The following is a 20,851-nucleotide window of genomic DNA, read 5'->3' as shown; positions in this document are numbered from 1 at the left end:
AATTGTGCTCTAAAGCATATTTATTTAGGGTTTGTTTCTAACTGTAAATTTGTTTTATTAAGTAGTAACTAGAGCAGCCAAATCCTTAGAAGAGTTTGTTCCTCTTTATGATCTCCTATCTAGTGTAAGCCACCCTTTGGAAGACCCTATGACAGGAATAGCAGAAAGAACATTTTACATAGCTGATTGTACTTGCATCAGACTGTGCTCCGTGGTAGGTTTATTCCAGTCTTTTTTCTGTGAAGAACATGGAAAAGAAGGAAAAATGTACTTATTTTCTGTTTACTGTCAGTTTGATTTTTTTCTGTAATAGTAAATAAACTTGTTTTGTAGCTTTCTAAGTAAGGAGGATGCACATCCAGTTGGGTACCTAAACCAACCTCTGTAGTACAAGCCATAGGTTTTCTTGCATTTAATTATTTTTTATATAACTCCCAGGAAAACATCTTGTGTTGATTTAGAAGTTGCTAGTATGAGTAATGCAGATTATTATATAGATTTGATTTAATTAAATTTTGTTGTGAAATTTGAGCTCTAAAGCTCAAAAACAGCTCTAAAGCAGAGCTGTTTTTTCTGTGGAAAAATATAATGGGCTGTGTCCACTTGTGAATATGACTAGGTAGAAAAATGTACTGAGAAGTTATTAATCACAATATTAAATCTTATTAAGTATTGTAGACTGTTGAAGGATACTAATGACATAATGCCTAATTATAGTTAATAATACTGCTAGGTGGAGTTCTTTTGTTTTGTTTGTTTGTGTAGTATGGGAGAGATTCTTCTTTTGTTATTCTACTGAGTAGCAGTTGGCCAAAATAACAAGTTCAAATGGTTCTTATTCTTCAGAAGACATCACAGATTCCTGTTTGAAAAATTCTGAATAAGAGGACTGTGGAAACTCAATCTAGAAACAGTGTAATTAGTTGTTATTGGAAAATCTTTATCTGTGGTTATAGAAGAATGTATGTATTTTCTGTGTATGAATTTTATCTGAAGAGTCTGGTGTGGGATTTGCAAGACTTATTTTGCTATTCATGTTGTTAAATGCTTCTGAGGGGAAGCAAAGCATAATAAATTACCAAATGACAAGGCTTCTGTTTTCTTTGTATTCAAATCTGTGTTTGTATTGAGTCTATTTAAATACAGATGTTTTTCTGCAGTTGCTGGCATAATATGTGGGCACCATACATGGCTTAAAAAGCAATAGCACCACAGTGAAATTAGAATTTTTTGTCATCTGCTTTTTAATTGTCTACTATTTCTTTTACTATACATCCCATAGCCACCTTTGAAATGGTACACAATTTAAAAAATGCCTTGGAATATTGTATTGCAAAGCAGAAACCCAGAGGAATTCAAAGGAGCAGGCTTGTGAGCTCAGATTCTTACAGTACTTGGAAAAAATCTTGAGATTTCTTGAAGTGACTTGATGTATGCAGATTTGTACTCCACAATCAGCCACTGGACCTGTACCAGTATTTCAGTATTGCAGATTGGTGTGAAACATACAAATAGAGCAATTATCTGATGCTTGAAAAATGCAGGAGTGGAACAGGAGCAAATCAAACCTGAAGAGGAATTTTGGGGTAGAATAGATAAGGGAGAGCTTGTGAATCAAGTCTTATAACCTTGTGATTGAATCAGAACAGAATCCAGATAAAAGCTGCATTTATGGAATTGATTTGGTGATGCTGCTGTTCCTCTCCACATTCCTTTGGCTTCAGTGAAAAACATTTAGAGCCTCTTAAACAGGTGAATAGTTTGTGTTGAGGTGAGACAGAAGGCACTGAGGTCCAACAGCTGTGAAGAATGAGCACTTGCTGTGCAAACACAGCTGAAGCAGTATTGTCTGAACACGAGGTGGAGGAAAACCAATACCACCTCATCAGTGAAGGGAGCTGAAGGCTGCTCTATCCACTATGCACAACCCTCAGCTAAAGAGCCTCAGCCCCAGACACCTGTGTCCTTGTCAAGTCATGTGCAAGGACTCCACAGACATCCAGGGCTACCCAGAATCGAGTGGTATCCATATTTTAATACACACTAGAAGGTGAAGTAGAAGGTAGTAAGTGTCAGGACCTTCTTCTGCAATCACTCATGATTTAAATACAATTATATACAATTATTTGAAAGTGTATAGTGCATCTTAGTTTCTTCCTCATTGATAATAAACTTTCTGCTGGGACAGAAAGCATATTTGCTTTTTGACATTCATTTAAAAAACCATGGCCATCTAACAGGTCAGTGATTGCCTATGCCAGACTCATGAGAATGACTAAACCTTCAATCTGAAACACTTGGCTCATCTCTTCTGGTATACAAAAAGGGGGAAAAAAGCCCCAAAGGATGGTGCTCTTCATATCTTTGTTTAAAAAGAGAAACAAATAAAGAACGTTGCAAGGAAAGTTGGCCCTCATGCCAAATGGTGGTTGTGTAATGGCTAGATAAACGCTTTGTTCTGTAAGTGGTGTAATGGTGTAGCAGAAAATGCTATTTTTCAATTTTTATATATCACATTTTATAATTTAACTCATTTTTTCAAGCTAGAAAACCATGGAAGAATAAGATTGTGATACTTAGAAAGAAATAGACACAACCAAGCTTTACATTGTATTGAAATACCAGCTGTAAAATCAAATGTTTTTAATTCTGCATTTTTATTATAAATGAAGAGAACAGGAAAGTATTGATAAGAATACATTATGGAAACATGAAAATATTAAAAACTACATCATGGAATATTTTAAGACTAAACAAAAAGAAAACCATAGTGAACAAGTTTATGGATCAGAACACATAACAATTGACATTCCTGTAATTTTAATAATTGTAGAATAGAAAAAGTCCAAGGTTTATAAAAAAAATACATACATTTATGTAGTATCCTCTCTGGGTGCCTCACTTATTATGGCTACTTATGATTTGTCTAAAACTGAGACTTCTTTGTGGGAAAAAGTATGCAAGAAATTCTTTGCATAAATTCTTTTTGAAAAAAACCTAACATTTTTGAAATAGAAAAATGAGACCATAACTGTAGAGTACTAGGAAAACAGAGTGTGTTTTTTCTTTTCAATACAAAACTTCATGATGATTGTTTGCACAGCAAGTGTGCAGTAGACTTGTCTAAAAGTACAGTTATTCAGACCAAGATGTTAATGTATGTTGTTTTCAAAATTAATGGATTGTTCTGATTGGTTTTTAAGTCTGAAAGGAAGCTACCTGTTCAACCATGTGTTCTACCTGGTGTGTTTAACCTTTGATAATCCTTTATCAGGCCACTCAGCTCTCAGGTCTTTCAAGCACTTGAGGAAGAGAGAGCCTTGTCTCCCACTCAGCCGTAAGTGGTTGCATTTATGCTTTAGCTGGATAAAAAGGATTCTGATGCATTCTTCACTCAAAAAGAATTATTTACTGTGTCAAGTTCTTTCCCCATCCACCGTGCCTGGAAAAATTTGAATTGTGCTGCTTTTATATGTTGGTTCTTTCTTCTTTTTTCAGTGTTAATACTTTATTTCACTTTTGGAGATCAGGCTTTGGTGGTTGTGCAGCTGTCTCTTTGAAAAATCTGTTGGCATTTTACAAGTTTTCCAGAACAAGCCAGATCTTTTTTGGGATTTAATTCAAAAATGGTTATTATAAAATGAAACCATGTGAAAAGGGTTGTTTTTGGTTTTTTTTTAAATTAAAAGTGGTATCTAAGTGCTTTATGCCAGTGAGATATTGTGAAATCTATCAATTTGACACTCAATGTGTTTTTTAAAAAATGGTTTGCGTTTCTGTTCCGTCTTGGAGTTTGTCATTATTACTCTGCCATCAGGATCAAGAGTGCAGAAACCTTATAATTTTTTTCCCTTTTTATTCACTCCTTCCATCCAACTCTTTTCATTTTGTCTGCCACTTTCTAGTTTTTCTCTGTTCTTGCAACTTTCCTTACCATACCAGAAGAAAGTCTGATGAATACTAACTACTTCTTTATACCTTTTCCATGGTTTGTTTGGTTTTTCAGTCATGCTTCAGCCTGCACTGCTGCACATGATTTCCTTCCCATTTCCCTTTAATTGAGACAGAAGAGAACAACATCTGCTGAATGTGAAGTCTCTTCTAAAGCCAAGTACAAAAGAGATCTCAAAAAGTTTCCCCCAAAAACACCTCCATGAAAATGGGCACCAAATCTGCCTTTTTCACAGATGCGCTGCAATAACATTTCTTGTTGAGTTGTATTTGCTTGCGGTAAATGTAGCCTTAAAAGCTCTTTTCTTTGAAAAGGTTAATGAACCTCTGCAATTAAAAAAAAAAAATGTAGTCCATGACCTATAAAAGTAAAGGGTGTTTCTGGAACTAAAATGTCTTAATTCCTTGGTGTAGACTACTGCACAATGAAAATATATTGGGCAAATTGCAAAAGCCTGTGATTACAGAACACTGGTAAACATATACTTTTGTTGTACCTGCATGACGACAAAATGAAAACAAAGTAGGGTTGCATCACTGGATTAGAATAGCAAGTCTTGTAAAAGGAAGTGTTTATGCACAGAAGTCCTCTTGAATAGTGTGTAACTATTGTATGTATCCTTCAGTTTTGTCTTCTGCTTGGAGCTGATTCAGAAAGATTGATGTCTTCTGTTTGCATAAAAGCTGGTTTGTTGTAAGATGGGGATTTCTGGTGATTGACCCAGAAGAAGTAAAAAAGAAAATGAAAAATCACTTTGTTGCATTGTTTAGAACAAACAGTGCTTTTTGGGAGAGAAAATGCATTATTTTTCTAGGGACTTTAGTTTGGCTTGAGATGTGGTGATTTCTTATTATTTGTTTGGGTTTTTTAGTAGGACTTGATGTTGAATATGTGTTAAATATTTGTTAATATTTGTTTACAATGTGTTAGCTTTTGTTTATTGTTTGTTGTAACCTGATTTCAAATTTTTTAATGTCTTTGAGGAAAATGTAATGCTGCTTATACATATTTTGACAATCATTTCAGGGCTTTTTCCTTTTAACTTTTGACTAGGTAATGTCTGTACATGAATTGCAAGCTGGTCTCTAGCGGGGACACCGTGGGAGGATGAACACGGAGGAGCTGGAGCTACTGACTGATTCCAAGTACAGGAACTATGTAGCTGCTGTTGACAAGGCACTGAAGAACTTTGAATATTCCAGTGAATGGGCAGATTTGATATCAGCCCTTGGGAAGCTAAACAAGGTATGCCTGTCAAGTGCTCTTAAAAAGACTCAGGAATTGCAAAAAGCTCTGGTGTAACAGTACAGAAATGTGAGGTTCCAGCCATCTCCTGCAAATATTTCAACACTCTGAGCCAAATGTTGGGTGTGTACAAGGAGCAAATAAATCAAACACTTTTCTTTCTAGGGTTGAACCCTTTGTAATTGGAACTAAATGGAAAAGTTATTTACATTTCTAGTGGAAATAAATGCAACATCTCTTTTATTAGTAATATTTATTTCTAATATTGTTCAATGTTATAGAAATAATGTGAAAAATAGTACTGGTATAAATATCAGCAGTAGTTTTATGAAGCATAAGTTTTAAAATGAGGCTCCAATCATTCATGGACCAAAGAATGCTATTGTTCTGATTCATTTTAGCAGTTAATTTTAATGGGCAATATCATTGTAATCTTTAATAGCACTTCACAAATGCATACATATTCTGATATTCATAAAAATCTTGTAGTCAGTTGTCGTGTCTCTAGGCAGCCCCACTCAGGAAGATGACACTATAGTTGGAAGTGGGATCATTATTTTGTATAAAATCTCATTTCTTTCTTTTTTTTTGAATGTAGTATGCTTCATGATGTAGTATGATTCTTGCTGCATGTTTGTGCAATGAGAAGGCTATGATATAGAGAAAAGAAAAATCAAAATATGTAAAAGCAACTCTGTTCTCCAGTCCTGAAGTGATTGCATAGTTTCAGACAGTGGTAAAGTTTTGTATGTGATCACACTCTTTAAAGCTATCCCAGACTCATGACCCACAGTTTATTAGTCCTCTTTGAGCTAGTGATAATGGATTTTATGAAATGGAAATAGCAATTTTTGTCCTCAAATGGATGAGTAAATGACAAATGGACAAGCTGTAGGCAAGAAGCCCATTACAAGTGAAGTTGCCTTGGCAATATTACCTGTAATGAGTGTATAAGTGAAAAGCATGGCAAAGAAAAAGCTCCACAGTAGATTTTAATGGCCTTGGCTTTTTTCTTGTAACCTAGGTTTGTGTGCTGACTTATGAAACACATCCAGGCACTCCTTTATAAAATGTGCATTTATCATCTTTTGTGCTGTTTTTCCTTTTTGTGTGCTGGCTTACCAGGTGCTGCAGAACAATGCCAAGTACCAGGTCGTACCCAAGAAGCTGACGATAGGCAAGCGCTTGGCACAATGCCTGCACCCCGCTCTGCCGGGAGGGGTTCATCGCAAGGCACTTGAAACATATGAGATCATCTTCAAAATCATTGGGCCCAAGCGCCTGGCCAAAGATCTGTTCCTCTACAGGTACAATATTTTAAACAACTCCATTCCAAATGCGTAAACAAGATCCTTTTGTTTTCCTGCATTTCATATTCGCAGTATTACGTTGTTATATAGCAAAAATCAATAAGAACCAATTTCTTTCCCTCATGGTATTGGTGCTTGTCTAGTATTTTTCTTCTCAATATTGTATAACAGAAGAGAAACAGATCACCTGAATTTTTGTTGGGAACTGATTTAGTGCAAGAAAACCTGGAATTTATTATTTTTTCATTGAAATGAAGTGTTCTGTCTTTATGTACCGTATGTATAGTAATTGAAAAGTTAGCACCTCATTGTATTAACATTACATTTTACTATTTTAAGTGTTGTTGGAAAAGAATCTGAGTATAGTCTGCTGGAAAAAAACTGTATTATCAAATAAACAGAACAGAAAGATTTTGTTTTGTTAGCATGGGGGGCGAGTACAAACTTTTTCTCGGTCTCTGGAATTGATGATAATAAAAAGGAAGGATAACCTTGAAAAGTTAAATTTAGTCAGCATATACTGATTCCTAGACCTCCATGATGAGGTGTACATTTTGAGTTGGGTAGGGTGGGCAAGACGTTAATTTATTTGTTATAAAATGAATAGAGGGATATGTGCACACTGTCATGTGTTTCTTAATCTTTACCTGTCCCTAGAGATTAAAATTTCATTGGCTTGAGAAATAGCAGGATAAAATGGAATTCTGTTTAGGAAGAAAAAGTATGCATTAATGCTTGGAAAGAAATTGCATGCCTTAGCATCAGCTCTTCTGTCTTGCATGGTCATGATGCTTATATATAATAACATTGAGGATGGGAGTGTTTCTGTTCTCTGTTTCCACATTGTAAAAGACACTGTGAACTCATAGCTCATATTTTGTGCTTGTACAGTGATTCAGTAGCTGCAAGATCTCATTAACACTAAGTTCTAGGGTAATGGAAAATGCTACCTTGTATAATCTAACTAAAAGCTATTGTTACTGCTGCTAGGGCAAAGGCAGACATTCACATTAAGGCATTATCAAAGATTCCAGTATTTGTCATGAAAGCAGAATGCCAGTGTCTGAACATCAGATCTTGAAGTGTGAGTAATAGCCTTGCAAAGAATGACTGTCGCTTAGTGTGCTGCTTATTGAACAAAAAGACATTTTCTGTAGAAAAAAGAAGCCAACTGACAATGGTTAAGGACAATTTCTGCTAGTCAGATAAAGGCAAAAACCATTTTTACCAAAAGTTTTGTATTTTGGAACAAGTTTTGTAGGTTTTTTTCCTATATTATGGACAATACCCTATAAACATAGATATTTCTTTTAATAGTAGATTTGTAGGTATAAATTTTAAGACCCTTTCCTTAAAATTACCCGTTTTACTGTTCTTTGATTTTCTTCTTCATATGTCAGGGTCTTCTAACCTGAGTCCTCAATGAGTTTGAAAATTGAAGTTGTGTTCACTTGCATTTGATTATTGGTACAGTTTGTAATAATTTATAATATTTAGTAGCAGTAGCAAGTATTATTTTAGTATCTATAACTTCTTCATAGGAGATCACATTTATAACTTTCGTGAACTTACACTCACATTCAAGTAAATTCAGAACATACTTCCAGTTTTTTCAGGCCCTTACAGGCTGTGTTATGAACAGAATTGCAAATAGAGTTTATTATTAGTTTTAGAATCTGCTTTCAGACTGAATTTCCAAATTTCCAAAGTAGATATATACCTTGATGCTACTTAACAGTTACCTCAAGGTTACTTGCTGAAATAAAACACCATGGTTTTTCTTTCAGAAAATTATTTCTATGAATTTCCTCAAATTGTTGTTATCCAGTCTTGGTATTTTTTCTTAATAAGTGCAAAGAAAATGTATTTTTAAATACAATTTTCATTGTGATGTGGTTCAGTGTGGGCAAAATTAACATTTTGTTATGCAGAGATGCTTCTGGTTTATCATATTTATTTTATTGGTGAAAGACATTAATCTCTAGGCCTTCAGTGCTTGTTCTCACAATAGTAATAAAACTCATAAGCCTTGGGGTACCAACCTGTCCATCCAAAGTCAGTCATATTGTGTGGTTGTCTGTGCCTATGCACAATTCTAAGATAAAAATCTGATGCTTGTAATAACTATACTGGATGTGCCTATAGCAGTCTTTAGAAAGAGGTAAAATTGTCATATGAGAAGCTTCTTTAAAAAAGGTAAAATTTATTTTTCACAGTTCTGGACTATTTCCACTCCTTGCCAATGCTGCTATGTCTGTCAAGCCCACGTTATTGAGTCTGTATGAGATTTATTACCTCCCTTTGGGGAAAACACTGAAACCAGGACTGCAAGGACTGCTAACTGGGATTCTGCCTGGGTTAGAGGAAGGATCAGAGTATTATGAAAGGTAAGGATACTTATGTTAATAAGGTGATATGCTTCATCTGGGGGTGTTTACTGTAACTTTTCACTATGTACTTGTATGTGGATTTTATTGTTTTCAGAGTGGTTGCTTTTTAATTTGATGCTGTCATATTGCAACAGAACGGTATGGTAGGACGTTCTTAGCATTAATTAGGAGAAATGAACTGTTAGTTGTTCCTGCTAGTAGTTATGGAAAGGGAATTGGCATTAAGCAGGCTTACTGTTGTATGCCAGTCTCTTCTCCCAGGGAGCAAGCAAAGAACAAGAGAAAAGGGCTTTAGGTTGTTCTAGGAGAGGTTTAGGTTGGATATTTAGAAAAATTGCTTCACTTAAAAGTTTGTCAAGCATCAGAACAGGCTGCCTGGGGAAGTAGTGGAGTCACCATGCCTGGAGGTATTTAAAAGCCATGTAGATGTGGCACTTTGGGACATGGTTTCATGGTGGATTTTGCAGTGTTGGGTTGGACTCAATGATCCTGAAGATCTTTTCCAACTTAAACAAGTTCTGAACATGTTGTTCATGAACAAGAGTCTTCTATGACTCTTGATATGGGTTGAAATACATAGCTGTAGCATCTGGGCTGCTGAGGTAACATCTTAACATATTAAAGGATGAAGTTACACTCCATCACTTGGAATTCTTGGAATTGTTCGCATGCTTACATATTCTTGATATTTCCAGCTTCAGAAACTTGAATTTTCGCAACTTGTACATCAAGAGCAGTTCAACACTGTCTTTTTCTATTTCTATGTAGGCAGACACACACACAGTGTAGCTGGCATCACTACAGCAGGGAACAAGGTCTATCCAGCTTGCCTCCTGGGGCCTGCCAGAGGGGGGAGAGGTGCTGCCACATGAGTTGGAGGAAATCAGAGCAGAGGAAGGGATTGCTTGTGCTCAAAGAATTAGGTTCTTTTTATGCCACAGATGGACTCAGTGCAAGGAATGAGAGGGCAAAAGCCATCTGCTTTGATTCTTTGCTTCAGCAGCTATGCTTTCCTGGTGTCTGTCTGAAACCTCTGTCTGTAGCAACACTTGGCTTTAAGCAGCAAATGAAGGAGTTATTTGGCTCTTTGAACATAAGGAGTACATAAGGAATATATAAAGAGAAGCTGTGGGCAAGCCAAAAGCATTTTGCTAGCCAGATTGGTCCACAGGCTTGCTAGCTGGATTGCTCTGTTCAGGCTGCATTATAAGCTTCAGTGTATAACTGGGCCTCTCTTGTTCTCTCAAAAGGAAGTTCTGACCTTCCTGTAACAATTAATTTTAATACTTCTTAAAACTGGGGGCAGGGGCAAGAGCTGTGCTATAAGCCCTGATGCAGCTGGCTTGGTTTTGCTGCAGGACAAACACACTGCTGGAGAAAGTTGCCTCAGCTGTGGATCAGTCAGCGTTCTACAGTGCTCTGTGGGGGAGCCTCCTCACCAGCCCCGCCGTGCGCCTGCCTGGCATCACTTATGTCCTCTCCCACCTGAACAGGAAGCTTTCCATGGAGGATCAACTCTACATAATTGGCAGTGACATTGAATTAATGGTAATGTTTTTATGGAACAATAAACTTATAATAAGTAACAACATTGAAGTTACTTATTATGTAATGTATTTTGTGTGTGTGGGGGGGGATTTAAATGTGTTCTCGCTCTTTGAACCTGGCCTTTGAAGAGATAAAATGCATGTTTATTATAGCTCCAGTTAAACTGATGTTTTGGTGCATGGTAGAAGTCTCAAAGCTGAATTAATGTATCAGAACTGCTTAGGTTCTGTGGAAAACTTTCCATTCATTACAGGCTTCCGCTAAAAGTGGTTGAGTTTTGTTGCAATTTTTGGTTCCTTTTTTTTCTTAAAGATGTAGAGAATAATTTTGTCTTTTAAACTTAAGATATTCATTGGTAATATTCAAAAAGCAAAAGCTGTTTTTATAGTTTAGGGGATCTGTTGATTTTATATTTCCTCAGTTATGAAACTTTTAATTTTTCTGTTTTGTCTTATTTCAGTATTCAAAATTTAAAATCACTTCATTTAGTACTTACCATTGTTTGTAAATAATTGTTCTTTTTTTAAAGTGCTGTCTGATATCTACCTCCTTAAAATAATAACTGTTCTGGGCGGGGGGGGGGGTCTGCCATTACTTCAGGTGGAAGCAGTAAGCACTTCAGTGCAAGATACCAGTGTTTTAGTACAGAGGAGCACGTTGGACCTTATCCTTTTTTGTTTTCCTTTCCACATGAGCCAGGTAGGTTATTAACATGAGAGATGAATTGACAAATTCCTAAATGTACTTCACTTCTTAAGTCAGTAGCAATATTTGGTTGGTTTTTGTTAACGATTTTCTCCAAGCTCCAACAAGAGTCTGATAGGTTTGGCTATTCTCATCTCTGCTCTTCTGCTTTTTAACTTGATGTGTTGACTTTGAAGTTAAAGTTAACTTCTGTGTATGTAAGCTTGAATTATGTTTAATCTATGCAGAAGCTTTTAATTTGCTCCAGTTTGATGAGAAAGCAAATTTGCAAGTTTCCAATTCCCAGTGTTCAAAATAAGCAAAAGTTAATCCTCTTAGTGCAACAGATTCAGAACACTAGAGAATTGAAAATGATTTTTGGTTTTGGGTGAGTAGTTAGCCCTAGCATTAGTGGGAGACAGACCTTACAGCTTCTAGATAATTTTTTTTGGACTGCATTTATTGTTAGTTATATCCTGTTTTTAAATGATCTATGAATTATTTAACTCCTAGAGGAAAACTTATACAAGACTGATTCTCATCTTGTTAGAAATTAGGAAAAACCTGCACTTTGATGTTAGAAAGAGCTGTGTTCTTGCTTGTGGAAGGACTTCATTCACGTTTACCAGTTACTATAGGAGTATTTGGAGTGTCTCTATTTAGGTACTGAAATGTTGAAATTATCAATACAACATAATACAACATTTTTTCAATATTAAAACTTACAAGACCATTTAAAGTAGTAAGAAACTGAAAAAGTACTTTAATTTTTTTTCAACTGGATTTTAAGAATTTTCTTCTAAAGCTTTTGCCTCATAGTAATATGAAATGTCTTGTAATAAAAAGGAGCTGTTAGTCAAATCTGTTATTTTTGCTGTTTTTAAAGGGTGAGTGTTATTATATAGTATCTACTGAAACAATAATCATATTTTGGTTTTCTAAGAGCAAGATTGTGTTTTCTTGTACTGTGTGGAATTCAGAAATGTCAAAACATGAAACTAGCTAGGTTTTAATGAGCATTATGCTGCTAACATAGAAAAAGCATTACTTTTCATAGTTAAACTTAAATGTATTTCTAACTTCTTCAGGCGACACGTCCAGACATGATCAGAATTTTGTCAGCAGCCCTTCACGTAGTGCTGCGCAGGGATATGTCCCTCAACCGAAGGCTTTATGCATGGCTCCTGGGTAGGTTTGTATTTCATCCCATTGGCACTAAAAGTGGAGGATGGACTGGATTTTCCTTATCAGTGGAGATAATTGTTCCAATATTCTTTCTCCACAGTAGTGGAGAAAGAATATTGGAAAAATGAAATACTCAATTTCTTTCATAAGAGAGAAAGGTACTTTTTATGGACATAGAAGATGAAGAATGCCATCCTGGAACTCATTTCTGTCATGTAAATTGTTGATGTGTTTTTCTCTAACAGCATCATGGGCGACATTCTAGGGTAGAGCCTGGTGTAGTAGGCTCATGGAAACAGGCACTCTGAAACTTTTTCTCTAAAAACATAGACTGGAGAAAACAGAGAATAGGCATTATAGAGTGTAAATGGTAGTTGGAGCACAACAGTATAGAAAGTAGAAAAGAATGCTGAAGAGCATTGGTATTACAGTATGCAAACTTCAAACTTCATTAGATCTTTGCCTGATTGAACAGATCACCAATCACTTCTCAACACCTTTCTGGAGTAAAAATTGAGTAATTTGGAATACAATTCTACCAAATGACAGAAAATCAATACATTAGAAATTTTAATTTGTATACAAAACCAGCATCTAGTTAGAAGAGGGTAGCAGAGAGTTACAGCTATCAGAAGACTCTTGACCATTCAGAGAATAGTTAGAAGACCAGAGATTAGAAAAATTTAGAAAAAAAATTAGAAAATTTTGGAAAAAAATTACTCTTATTCTTGTTATTTTAAGGAAATGAAGCCTGTAGTCACATGAATCTGATCAGTTACACTTTAAACCCATTTTGAAAGAAGTCAAAATCATGGAAGTTCCTAAGTGTGTCCCAGGAGCTGGAGACTGAATGAAGAGACATGAAATTGCTTCTCTACTTGATATGTGTTGCAGTCTGCTGTTACCTTCTTTGTTTGACTCCCCAGCTCACCAGCAAGCACATATGTGCTTCTTGGGCTACCCAGAGCCTTGCCCAGCTGATAGTTACGATGTCAGGGGCAGGCAGCCTGGGGTGGTGGCTGGGGAGGAAGGATGTGAGTAGCAAAGGGCCCTGAGGGAGAGCTGAAATTATGAGAAGGGAAGAAGTCAGCAACAGTGTTCTGCATGAGGGGCTTGGTTGTGTTGCTGTAGTGGTTTAGAAGTTAAATATGAGAAAATCCTGCCTTCTTTGGTTAATCATTCTTCAACACATTGACTTGCAAGGTATTAGTCTTTTAAAGAAAGACAATGAAATGCAGTGTTGTGCTCCATACCTGCATTTTCAAATCTGGGGAAAAAATAGTTTCTAGATTAAACACTGCACTCATGTTTCATCTAAATTTGATGGGTTAGATATGTCTTTTGCTATTATTGAAAAAGGTATTTCATGTATTTAAAATATCATGCTACTTTTTTTAGTTGTAGAATCTTCATATATAGCTATTTCATGAACATAGTCTCCACAGAAAGTCATGCAACTTTGGAGAATACTTTTACAGTGACTTCCATGTCCTGTGTTGTGAACAGCTACTTCATCTATTTGCTAGATATTTGAACAAACTTTCTGACAATACTGGATTTTTGCATTTTTTTTTCTTTGGAAGTTGTGCTGCTTTTCCATAATCATGATATTCTGTTCCTAATATAAGACATTGCAGATGGAGATCAGTTATGTTGAAAGACTGTCTTAATTCTTTTGTTCTGTGTGGAATTATTTAATTCTGGTGTGTGATATTCCTTCTTGTTGTTTTACAGCTAGAGGTTACCTATTAACATTCTCTGTGAATAGAAATGGCATACATCTCCTTAAATAAGGTTATCTTAACCATTGTTAACCAATAGATTTTTTTTCCTTCCTTAAGCCTATTTTTTGTGCAATTAAAAACTTACTGGGAAAAGAAAAGAAATTTACATTACAAAGGTCCATCTTGTTAGTATAATTTTGAACAAAAAAATATTTTTTGTAGTATGACTGATATTCTTTCTAACACATCACTGTGTTTTGATGATCATCTCTATATACTTAAAACATTGAATTTTGTGTTCTCATTAATATTGAAACATTTTTATGTGACAGCTTGTGGCTTTATTTTAAGGATTGTGGGTTTTGCAGCATTTGTGAACATTTTCCAATTGTACAAGATGTAATTGGTTGATAATATTGCATAAAACTAATTTTTTTATTTGTATGCAAACTGCTTGTGTAAAAATATAACTTAGTTTCCCTTATTAAACTCTATGAAATCATCTTTTTCTTGCCGACATGACTTGGACTTCATACTGGTAAGTTACAAGTGCTAATGTGTGATTTCTAGTTTAAAGAAATTGGCAATGTGTTCTGCTAAACTGCAAATATTTATCTGCTTTGTCTTTTGTTTGCTTGAAGGTTTTGATAACAATGGTGCCCTTGTAGGACCCAGAAGTACAAGGCACAGCAATCCTGAAGAGCATGCCACTTACTATTTCAACACCTTCTCTAAGGAGATGTTAGTCCAGGTAGCTATGCAGTTTTATTTATACAGTTTTCTTGGGGCATATATTTTTATAAACAGATCCTGATCAAAATTGCTGTAACTTTATATTTTCTTTTGACTTGCCAATGCAATGTGACAATGTAATCTTGCCTTTTTGTGATATTTGTGTCCTACTCTTCCAAAACATTCTCAGTGGGAAAATGAGGACCTCTAGAATAGCAGAATGAACAGAACAAATATTAGATTTCTCCCTCTCCTTTTTCACAATGAATGAAGCATATGTGGGTGTTGCTTGATTATGAGCCCAGCACACTGGAGCCTGTTCTTTCATGAAACTGAATTGGAGAATTCTCTTCTGTAGATATGGGAAACTCCTCTGTGTCTTGGGAATCAGAAAAAAGTTATCAGATGGCACTCAAAATCTGTGTTAAAAGGGTCTTTCTCTCCCCTAGGAAAAGGGAGCATCTTCTGCTCTCTGTTGGCAGCCAGGAATAGTTGAGAAAATTGGCAGTTAAACTAGTTTACCCTTAAAGCCTTCCTATGTGAGCTGAGATCACTGGTTCTAAGAATTGTGCTGCTTTTCTCACAGTAATCGAAATACAGATGTCTTTTAAACTTCTGTGAGTCTGGTATTGAAGTCAGGGCGACATTTTATCTTTAAGGCAAATTGATAAGGTCAGGATTTTTCTGAGTCAGAGCTGTGATCCTATGTATGGGAATGGCAGTGGCAATTCTGACAGTAGTAGCTGACAGGAATATTCAGCTCATCCCAGTTCAAAGCTGACACCCAGCACAGAGCTAGCACCTTCAATTTTATCTGAAAGTTGTGAGATCTGCTGTTCTACTGATGAGGAAGAACCCTCAGAATTCCAGTATTCCAGCAGCAAGGACCTTGCTGGCCCTCTCTCACCCTTCGCCTATCACCCTTCTGCCTTCCTTAGCAGATGATTCAGAAATTACTCAAATGTAAAGGAGAGGCCTGAATGAGATACAGTTTCACCTGTACCTTACCTGTACAAAAAAACCATGGTGAGCTTTCAGCGACATTTAGGCATGGTTAATAGTTAAGGTCTTTTTAAATCTGTGCATCTTTCAAACTTAATCAGTGTCAATAAAGCTTTTCTGTCTAAAGAATATGGACATCAGAATGTATTTTGTATATGCCTTGCCTATACATAATACAAATGACATATAGCTTCTAAAAACTTTTGCTGTCTCTTGAAAGACTTGTAAAGCATTGCTCTTTTCTGCCTTATTCTCTAGCAGTCTTTTTGTGTTGTGTTTTACCCAGTCAACTCATATCTTATTCACAGATACAATGTACTGATAATTCTGGCCTTCTAAAGACATATGAAAGCACAGAAGAATTTTCTTTTAAGATACTTGATGATAATACTTGGTTTATTGCAGATAGCAAGGGCAAACTGGTTTTCATGGCTCTTTCTCATCTCTCTTTTTTTTTCTTCTTTGTCCTTTTTTTTATGAAACTGTAAAAGAAACAAACTATCTCAGACAGTCAAGTCAGCCAGGCAGAAAACTAAGCAAAATCCGTGGTCATCTCATGGGGCTTTTTTTTAATTCTGCAGCTCATTCCCTAACCTGCTTTGGTATAGAAACTCAGTCTTCCCATTTATTTCAAGGTTGTCATTGTTATTTAGTCAAGAAAGTTTTCATCCTCGTGAGTGAGTATGTCATAGGACAGATGGTGTTTTATTAAGCCCTTAATATCTACCTACTTTATTTTCTCAAATAATTTGTTCATTAGTGCTCATGTATTCTATTTTATTCTTAAGAAATACTGAGTTACCTGCCTATAATACTCTATTTTGATTTTTAATAAATACAAGTTAACAAGTTCTGTTCCGCAGAAATGTTCTCAAAGGCAAAGTTGAGAGAACTTAATAGTGGGAGACTGAGCTGAAGATGAGAGTGAGATGTGCAGTGAGATGAAATAGTGGTCTCCACTACTGAGAATTTTTCCTTTATGTGCAGCTTTTATTACTTTCTGTCTTTCTTATTATTTTCCTGATATGTTTTTGCTCTTTGTAGGCAATGGTTGGAATATTGCAAGTTAATGGACAGGGAGAAGAAAGCACATTAATGCAAGACTTAAAGCCTTTTCGAATTCTTATCAGTTTGCTGGATAAGCCTGAACTGGGTAATTTTCATATACTCTTTTTAATTTGTTTCATGTGATTCTGCTTTGAAATTTTTTTTCTTTTTTATCAAATTGAATAAGTTATATGCTTAGTACTGTCAGGTTACTCGGATTTCTTAGATCTTCCAAGCTGTATCTATATATTTTTTTTAATTTAATGTATTCATCAGATTTACCTTTTACCAAATGCCATTTTTTCTGCTTTCTACACAGGAAACAGTAAGTCAAAGTCTTAGAGAGAACTAATTGTGTGTTGGAAGATGTGCAGATTGGATCTTTTTCATTTCTTTCATCAAATAATGACTTTTACTATTATAGATCTCAGCTATTTCTTTTGGGAATAACCTGTTATTTCTTTAATATACACACAGAGAGGATAGATATTAACAATGAAACAGTTAATTTTTTTTTAAGAAGAACTTATGCAGAGGAAGCAAATCTTTTTTTTTGTTTTGTGGGTGGTTTGTTGGGATTTCTTTTTGGTGTTTCTTTTCAATTTTCCCTCCTCTATTTAAAGTGTTTAAATGCCCTCTTTAGCAGATAAGGGCTGAGGAGTATGGGACAAATGTATTTACAGTTGAGGCTTGGATATCTTGCCTTTTTCTTTGGAATACAGTTTTGAAGGTGAATGAAAAAAATTAAAATAGTTTTTAAAATCCATTATCAGATTTGAGACTGGGATAATGAAACCATAAAAATACAATAATTAAAAGAATTGATCAGGACAGAAGAACTACAAGGAACTAAATATGTGTCAGAAATTTGCCATCTTCCTTGTAATTTATGTTTTCTAGGGATCAGTCTAAATGTTCAGAGGCAGTGTATATGTTAAGATTTCATGAAGAAGCAAAGCTTTGAGGATTCTTTCAGCAAAATGAGATAGAATAATCTGAAAGGATTTTTGCTTCACTCTGTGAGCATACTCTTACTGAAGGCAGCTCAGTGAGATTAGGAAGCACATAAAAAATGATTTCTCAAGCAGGATTACTTTTTAAATTCCTTTAAAAAATTTGGAGTTTTTTTCTTCAAAATTGAGATTTAGCTCAAATCCAAAGGAGGAGCTGTTTATAGAGTCATAGAATGTTCTGTATTGAAAGGGACCTTACACATCATCCAGTTCCAAAGCCCCTGCCACAGGCAGAGAAACCTCCCACTAGACCAAGTTGCTCAAAGCCCCATCCAACCTGACCTTGAATACTCTCAGGGATGGGGCATCCATGGCTTCTCTGGCAGCCTGTTCCAGTGCCTTATTACCCTCTGGGTAAAGAATTTTTTCCTAGCATCCAATCTAAATCTCTCTTCTTTCAGTCTAAAACTGTTCCCCCTTGTTCTATTCCCATCTGCCTGTATAAGAAGTCTCTCTCCCTCTTTTTCATAAGCCCCATCTAAATACTGAAAGGCTGCAATGAAGTCTCTCTAAAGCCTTCTTTTCTCCAAGCTGAGCAATCCAAATTGTCTCAGCCTGTCTTCATAGGAGAGATGTTCCAGCCCACTTGGTATCTTTGTGGGCCTCTTCTGGACTTGCTCCAGCAGGTCCATGTTTCTGTGTTGGGCATCCCAAAGATGGATGCAGTACTCCAGGTGGAGTTTCACAAGAGCAGAGTAGGTCAGAAGCACTCCCCTTGGCCTGCTGGCCAGACTTTTTCAATGCAGCCCAGACTGCAGTTGGCTTTCTGTGCTGCAATTTGCACACTTTCAAAAACACTTCCAAAAGTACCCTGCAGACTATATCCTGAGCTAAAAAAACCTGTCTCAAATTAAAAAGAAGGATGATGCTCAAAATATTTTATCTTGTATTTGCATTTAAATATTTGAGTGTATTGTCCCTATGCTAACAACATGAGATAGCTTAGGGGTGAGTATTTCAAAGTGTTTTGACTGCAAGGCACCTGTGATCAAGAATCCATGAAGTCCATTTCCATGTTACTGAGCTGAGCTAGTAAAAGGGGTGTGTTGGCTTGAACATGATGTGTCCTGCTGTGACTGCACAGCTTTTGCACTCGGTGTGTTTGCACCCAGCTGCCATTGTACACACATTGAACATGGGACTTGTGCTTTGTGTACTCCCAGGCACTACAGTTGTCTCAGTGTTTCTGGAATGCAAACAAACCAAACCTTCTGACATTCAGGTAGTTTATGAGATTGAACTAGAAGAACTGTTGTGGTTTCAATGACTAAAGCTAGTTAATGATTCCAATAGCTTTCAGCTGTGAACTGTTGATAATGCTGTAATTCAAGAATGTGACTGCTGGTATTTCTCCCTAGGCCCTGCCATCCTGGAGGATGTGTTGATTGAAGTGTTTCGAACATTATATACACAGTGCAAGGCAGAACTGGAGCTTCAGACAGAACCATCTTTCAACAAAGATCACACACAGCTAAGCAGGTAAATAATGAGTATAATGTATTTTGTATTAAATAATGGATCTTTGTTGCTGGAACCATGACTGTCAAGCCTGACGGACTGTGACATGTTTTCTGCATGATACAGGATCTATTGACATTAATTGCAATTTGTGTTCAGTGCAAAAGTGTGAAGTGGTTGGCTTTATTATTTTCATTTTTTAATGTTTAGCACAATTTTTATTCTTTATCTATGACAAAAAATGCTTGATTTATTGATTGTGATATTCTTTATATCTGTGTTCTTCAAAAACAAAATTGACTGAGTTTTCTTGTAATAGAAAAATGAGGACTGCTACAAGAGAGTTAGGGAGTGGGATATAGAGTTTGAAGATTTGAATTTAATATTTTGAAAGCTGGAGAGGACAGGGATGTTCAAAGCTGGAGAGGGTAGGAAACAACAGTAGGAACAATTATGGTAAAAACAGATCTATTAAAAATGTGGTTAAAAGACAAATATTAAAGAAAGGATAGAGGAGAAACCTAGCAACTGTGAAAAGACATTGGTACGAGCAGCCTGCCAATATCCTGAGCCCTCGAGCAACAGCTACTTGTAGGGATGGGAGGAGGATCATTTGTCAGCATTATTTGACAGTGGGTAAACTCACAGTGATGTGTAGTTATATAACTTGAAAAATAAGTATAAAAATATGAAACATTCTTTCTATTTTCTTTCAGCAAACTGAGAGAAAACAAGAAAACAGCAGAATTGATTAAAACTGCCAATCTTCTATTCAATTCCTTCGAGCCTTATTATATGTGGGATTACATTGCTCGTTGGTTTGAAGAGTGTTGTAGGTAGGTGATAATATTTAATCTCTGTATGGGTAAAGTTGAAGTTAATTTTTGTTTTGTGTACCTTTTTCTTCAAAGAAGTCAGTCTCATGAGATCATTAAGCCTGTAAGTATTTTTTTCCTCCCATCCCTATAATTTCAACATTTTGGACAGTTTTCATCAGATGTAATTGTGGGTTTTAGCAATGTGAGTTCTCATAAACTCAGTGTTTGGATTAAATCAAGAGACAGAATTAGCCCCTCTGCTGAAGGACAGACTCCAGAGTAACCTCAAAGCTAATTTTTGTTCTGTCTGGCCAGTACAGGATTACTCATTGTCCAAATCACTTTTGGTAAAATTGATAGATTTGCCAGACACCTCCTGTGTCATCATTTGTCCTGCTCTTTTAGGGAAAAAGAAGGGTGGGGTTTCTGTGCTTGACAAGCAGGGCTACAGGAGAAAATAGCAAACCATAAATCAGGGAAAGTTGAAAATATTAACAGGAGGGAAGGGGATGAAGGGACCACAGAAGAGCAGGGATTTTTGCTGTGGCAAGGGGTAGATGATTTAGAGATGTCAAATGAAATTAGTAGAATTTTTTTTCCATTGCTTATGGAATTTCTTGATAAAATATTAAGATACTTGGACATGAATTTGTCTATGAGCCAACAGTGAGTAACTGTGTGTGTGTCTTGGGCTACATTGTGAGGACCATGGGCAGCAGGTGAAAGGAAATTATTTTTCCTTT

General features: G+C 36.0%; 1 protein-coding gene across 13 annotated transcripts in view; it reads left to right on the top strand.

Moving 5' to 3' along the window:
- Positions 1-20,851, top strand: part of DOP1A (DOP1 leucine zipper like protein A) — a 62,157-nt gene that overhangs the window by 6,288 nt on the left and 35,018 nt on the right. For 10 of the 13 annotated variants that reach the window (XM_074538316.1, XM_014266298.3, XM_005485941.4 and 7 more), the window contains 10 exons: positions 5,006-5,197; positions 6,323-6,504; positions 8,724-8,894; positions 10,256-10,445; positions 11,046-11,144; positions 12,218-12,317; positions 14,680-14,789; positions 16,817-16,925; positions 19,191-19,311; positions 20,007-20,126. In XM_074538316.1, coding sequence (XP_074394417.1) covers positions 5,060-5,197; positions 6,323-6,504; positions 8,724-8,894; positions 10,256-10,445; positions 11,046-11,144; positions 12,218-12,317; positions 14,680-14,789; positions 16,817-16,925; positions 19,191-19,311; positions 20,007-20,126 — 1,340 coding nt within the window. In that variant the 5' untranslated portion in view covers positions 5,006-5,059. Of the gene's footprint in view, positions 1-5,005; positions 5,198-6,322; positions 6,505-8,723; positions 8,895-10,255; positions 10,446-11,045; positions 11,145-12,217; positions 12,318-14,464; positions 14,577-14,679; positions 14,790-16,816; positions 16,926-19,190; positions 19,312-20,006; positions 20,127-20,851 lie in introns of those variants that run through there. The other 3 variants (XM_014266301.3, XM_014266297.3, XM_074538315.1) reach the window with 2 other exon arrangements.

This window comes from Zonotrichia albicollis, chromosome 3 (assembly GCF_047830755.1).
Source record: "Zonotrichia albicollis isolate bZonAlb1 chromosome 3, bZonAlb1.hap1, whole genome shotgun sequence".
NCBI lineage: Eukaryota > Metazoa > Chordata > Aves > Passeriformes > Passerellidae > Zonotrichia > Zonotrichia albicollis.
This window is presented reverse-complemented; position numbering and strand designations above follow the sequence as displayed.